Genomic DNA, 4,443 nt, shown 5'->3' with positions numbered 1-4,443 from the left:
AACCCACATGGGGTAATGAGAGTAAGAAGGCCCTTTAGGATGAAAGTTAAAAGTCCAAGCTTACAAGTAAGAAATTTGTTCACAAATAACCAGAGTGTCATACTATTAAAGACTGAGAAAATGTATCATTGCCTAAATGTGCCTCAAATCATAGGCCACGCTCACAAGAGATGATGATAAGGCAATTTCTAAGGATGCCACGGGGGAAAGTTGCTTTTGAGGAGGAGTGAATCACATAGAAAATGCTCTAGACAAAGACATAACGGACAAAGAAAGAGAAATCTTAGAAGAACTTCTAATGATGTTGTAGCCATTATATTTTTTATTAAAATGATTCCTCTAAAGCAAATTTTTACAAAATAGGTTCTTTTTAACCAGAATTGTCTAGGGTGATGGATAGAGGCTTTAAGAGGCCTAGGCAAAGGGTGTTTACAATTTACTTTTGGGTAAGAGAATATACATCATAAATTTGAATGCTAAAAACTAAATAATATAATTTTATAAATTATAAATTATAAAATACAATTTAAAATTGGAAAAATAATCCACATACCATCAAATTGAGGCACGAGATTTATTTATAAAATTACTCTAATCGTCATCACAAAATCAAAAGAAAAAACACATGTTTGGCAATGGGTAGAAATTTGCGTCCCGAAAAATATGAGGGCTTATGCATCTGGTCACAGAGTTAATATACAGGGCCGATGTTTTAAAGGAATCAAAGTTGACGGCTGATGCATCGATTCTAGACCATTTTAATGGTGGGAGGTCCTCAGAAACTCTTCAAATTTTCAACGGAAGTGATGCTGTCAAGAGGGATTGAACTACGCCACTACGCTACATCTACTCCGACTGTGCAAATCTCTCCATACCTTAATCACAAGCGGAACACCCGCAAGTTGAGCACAACTCCTTTTTTCAAGGTCATGGCTTCCTCTGCATGCAATGTTAGCTCAGATCAGGTTGCAGCGAAGGCCTCAGAGCTTCCTCCGTTACAGGTATGTGCACTCTCACATAGATTTAGTGGAATCTATGATGGATTTAAATAAGCAGGTGTGCCTTTTAAGATTGATATTGACCTAGGCAATTGTTGAAAAGTGGATTCTGAGAACTGGGTACTTGAATATGTGGTATAAACGGTGGATACAAAAAAACTTGCGTCCCGTTTTGATTGATATTGAGTTGGCTCTTTGTTTTAGGGTGGATTTCAAAAAATTGGCATGCCTGCATTTATTGATTTGGAGCTGATTTTAATAGGAATGTGGGTTTTAGGAGTCCGCTTGATTGAGTTAGTTTATATAAGCTTCTCAAAAGCACCGTTTTCTTTCTGTGCTTATAATGCGTCATTCTAATCAATGGATTTGGAAAGATTGGCATTGTTCGTTAGTATTTTCATGCCTGCCAAGTTACCTGGAATGTTGTAATATTAGCCCAACAGTTCGTTATATCATTCCGTCGGATTCACTTGATTTACAAAATTGCAAAAAAGGAATTAAAACCCTATAACGTGAAAAGGGGAAAAGTAAAAACCCCGAAACAAATCCTTCTGTGCTTGACCTTCTTTCAATTTCAACGCCCATCTCTTAGCAGCTGTTTCCTAGTTCAATTCAAAGGGTTTCTATTTAAAATCTAGTATTTTGTTTTTCAATTTGCCAAGTCATTCAAAGTATAATGGCAGTGTGCGACTGTTAGCTAGAATATAAACTGTCTCCACTGAATTGTAGCCAATTTTTTTTTGCTTCATTTCTACGGCGAGCTTCAGTAATATGGTGGTTTTCTGAACTGGTGTATCGGTTGATTCAATTTCAATTAGGTTTCGGTAAAATATAGGATTCCAATAATTTGATATACATTTATTGATTTGATCTTGAGATAGGAATTAGTAAAATGGTGTACTTTTGGTGCTTGATATGATTGGTTTTTATGTAGATTTTATTTTGTTATGGTAACTTTATATCTATAGGTCATCAGTAGAATTGCCGTGCGAGTTTCACTTTTAGATTTTGATATTAATGGAGCACGCATAAATTGTTGTTTAGAAATCTGTCACCCCATTCAAAGTTTTTCTTTTTCCTCCAGGTTCTATTTTCTGTTATTTTGTTTTGTATGCATTATTGTGTTTTCGATTGAATTTTTGACCTTAAGATTAGTTTTAGCAGGATTCTTTATCAAACATTGAGGATCCTTTAAAGACAGTAAGGGACTCTGGTTAGATCTTAGATTCTCTTTTCATACTAGTCCATTTAGTTTCTCTGTACGGTTTAGTTTAAAGATGCTCTGATGTCCTGCAAACTTGATGCATTTGATATTGGGGTTAAAGATTTAATGACAAAAACGTATCAAATTAGATATTCCGTGAATATTTGATTGTGAGCATGTTCTCTGCTTAATTACTACAAAGCTGTTGAAGCTTTTATGCTTTTGTGAGCCCATTAGACAGACCCTAGTTGTGCTAGTAACAAGTAGGACACTGTCAAACTGTGAAGGAGCCATGCTGAGTTGTATCTGTACCATCACAAGCCACCTGGGATTTAATCATTGTTTGATATGCATTCGGGCAACCATAAGTGATTTTTTGTTCTTCTGTTACCAACTTCTTACAACCATGATTTCTAATTTTCCTTTCCGTCTTAGGTTTTTCCATGTTTGTGTAAGATTTGCCCTGTTTATTTTTTCTTAACCAACAGAACAATGATTGTTACAAGTAGTCATCAGAGATTGTTCCTCTATGGATTCTGTAAGGTCATGTTCAGTATCTTAGAGGTCTAATTATAGATAACAGCTGTAGGAGAAACTTATCTTCTTGATGAAAAGTTCCTGGCAAGTTACTTCTTATTATTTGTATTTCTTAAGAGTTAAATGCTGATCACAGGTTTCCCGCCGCTTGGAGAAATTCAAGACCACAATTTTTACACAAATGAGCAGTTTGGCTGTGAAACATCAAGCCATCAATCTTGGGCAAGGTTTCCCAAATTTTGATGGTCCTGAATTTGTCAAGGAGGCTGCTATTCGGGCAATAAGGGAAGGGAAGAACCAATATGCGCGGGGTTATGGTGTCCCAGAGCTAAATTCTGCTGTGGCTGCAAGATTCAAGAAGGATACTGGTTTGATAGTTGACCCAGAGAAGGAAGTAACGGTTACTTCTGGCTGCACAGAGGCCATTGCTGCAACAATGTTGGGTTTGATCAATCCAGGAGATGAAGTCATCCTCTTTGCCCCTTTCTATGATTCATACGAGGCAACATTGTCAATGTCAGAAGCCAAAATTAAGACTGTCACTTTGAGACCACCTGACTTTGCTGTGCCAGAAAAGGAGCTTCGTGAGGCCTTCTCCAAAAATACCCGAGCCATTCTTATTAACACCCCACACAACCCCACTGGAAAAATGTTTTCTAGAAAGGAGTTGGAAATTATAGCTTCTCTGTGCATTGAGAATGATACCTTGGCTTTCACTGATGAGGTGTATGATAAGCTAGCCTTTGAGACAGATCATATTTCCATGGCTTCACTTCCAGGGATGTTTGAGAGAACTGTCACAATGAATTCACTGGGGAAAACATTTTCTTTGACAGGCTGGAAGATTGGTTGGGCTATTGCACCTCCACACCTGACATGGGGACTTCGGCAAGCTCACTCATTTCTGACCTTTGCCACATCAACCCCGATGCAGTGGGCAGCTGTGGCTGCTCTACAGGCCCCAGATTCTTATTATAAGGAACTTCTAAAAGACTACAGTGCAAAGAAGGATATTTTGGTTAAGGGTTTGAAAGATGTGGGCTTCAAAGTTTACGATTCACCAGGTACTTACTTTGTAATGGTTGACCATACTCCATTTGGCTTTGACAGTGACATCGATTTTTGCAAGCATCTAATTGAAAAGGTAGGGGTTGTTGCCATACCAACCAGTGTATTCTATTTAGACCCAAATGACGGGAAAAACATGGTGAGGTTTACATTTGCCAAAGATGAAAATACATTGAAAACTGCTGTTGAGAGAATGAAAACAAATTTGAAACGTTGATTGTGTAAGCCAGATTAACTGGTAGACGTTTCAATACATTAACCTGAGCTTTAAGTTTTTACACATATTTATTAACTTTTTATATTCAGCTGATTATTCAGCCAATCCATGCTTAAGATGAATGTTTGTATCTCTTTATTGGCTCTTGTGCTTTGATGTGTAATAGTTAATATGAAAGTGGTTATTCTGCTATGCTTATATTTTCTGAAGATAAATAATGATGATAAGAACTTGAAATTGAAAATGTGGCTTCTAGAGCCAATAACGAACACAGGCACAAGCTGATGTGCAGCTGTGCATATTTGCCTGTTTTATTGGTAGAGGATGCACATTATATAGAAGAATCATAGGCAGTTTACTTCTCATGGAGAGCTTGTGTTTGTAACTTACAAAGCACAATTACGCTATTCTCATATTTT

The 4,443-nt window shown here is 37.1% G+C and overlaps 1 protein-coding gene across 1 annotated transcript; it reads left to right on the top strand.

Annotated features, from left to right (window-relative positions):
* The first annotated feature begins 600 nt into the window (after positions 1-600).
* Positions 601-4,158, top strand: LOC149544636 (uncharacterized). Its single transcript, XM_089795227.1, has 2 exons — positions 601-1,001; positions 2,876-4,158. The coding sequence occupies exons 1-2, from the start codon at positions 762-764 to the stop codon at positions 4,022-4,024; spliced, it is 1,389 nt and encodes a 462-aa protein (XP_089651353.1). The 5' UTR covers positions 601-761; the 3' UTR covers positions 4,025-4,158.
* The last annotated feature ends 285 nt before the right edge of the window (positions 4,159-4,443 follow it).

The sequence above is a fragment of the Cupressus sempervirens genome, chromosome 8 (genome assembly GCF_028749045.1).
Source record: "Cupressus sempervirens isolate cs-2001-9-10 chromosome 8, ASM2874904v1, whole genome shotgun sequence".
Classification (NCBI taxonomy): Eukaryota; Viridiplantae; Streptophyta; class Pinopsida; order Cupressales; family Cupressaceae; genus Cupressus; species Cupressus sempervirens.
Note: the sequence above shows the minus strand (reverse complement) of the source record. Positions and strands in the feature narration are given on the sequence as shown.

Bases quoted from the DNA above. Each gene is read 5' to 3' on its own strand.
- LOC149544636 (XM_089795227.1), top strand. From the start codon at position 762: ATGGTGGGAGGTCCTCAGAAACTCTTCAAATTTTCAACGGAAGTGATG. The intron at 1,002-2,875 runs GTATGTGCACTC...TGCTGATCACAG, and splicing joins CAGAGCTTCCTCCGTTACAG to GTTTCCCGCCGCTTGGAGAA.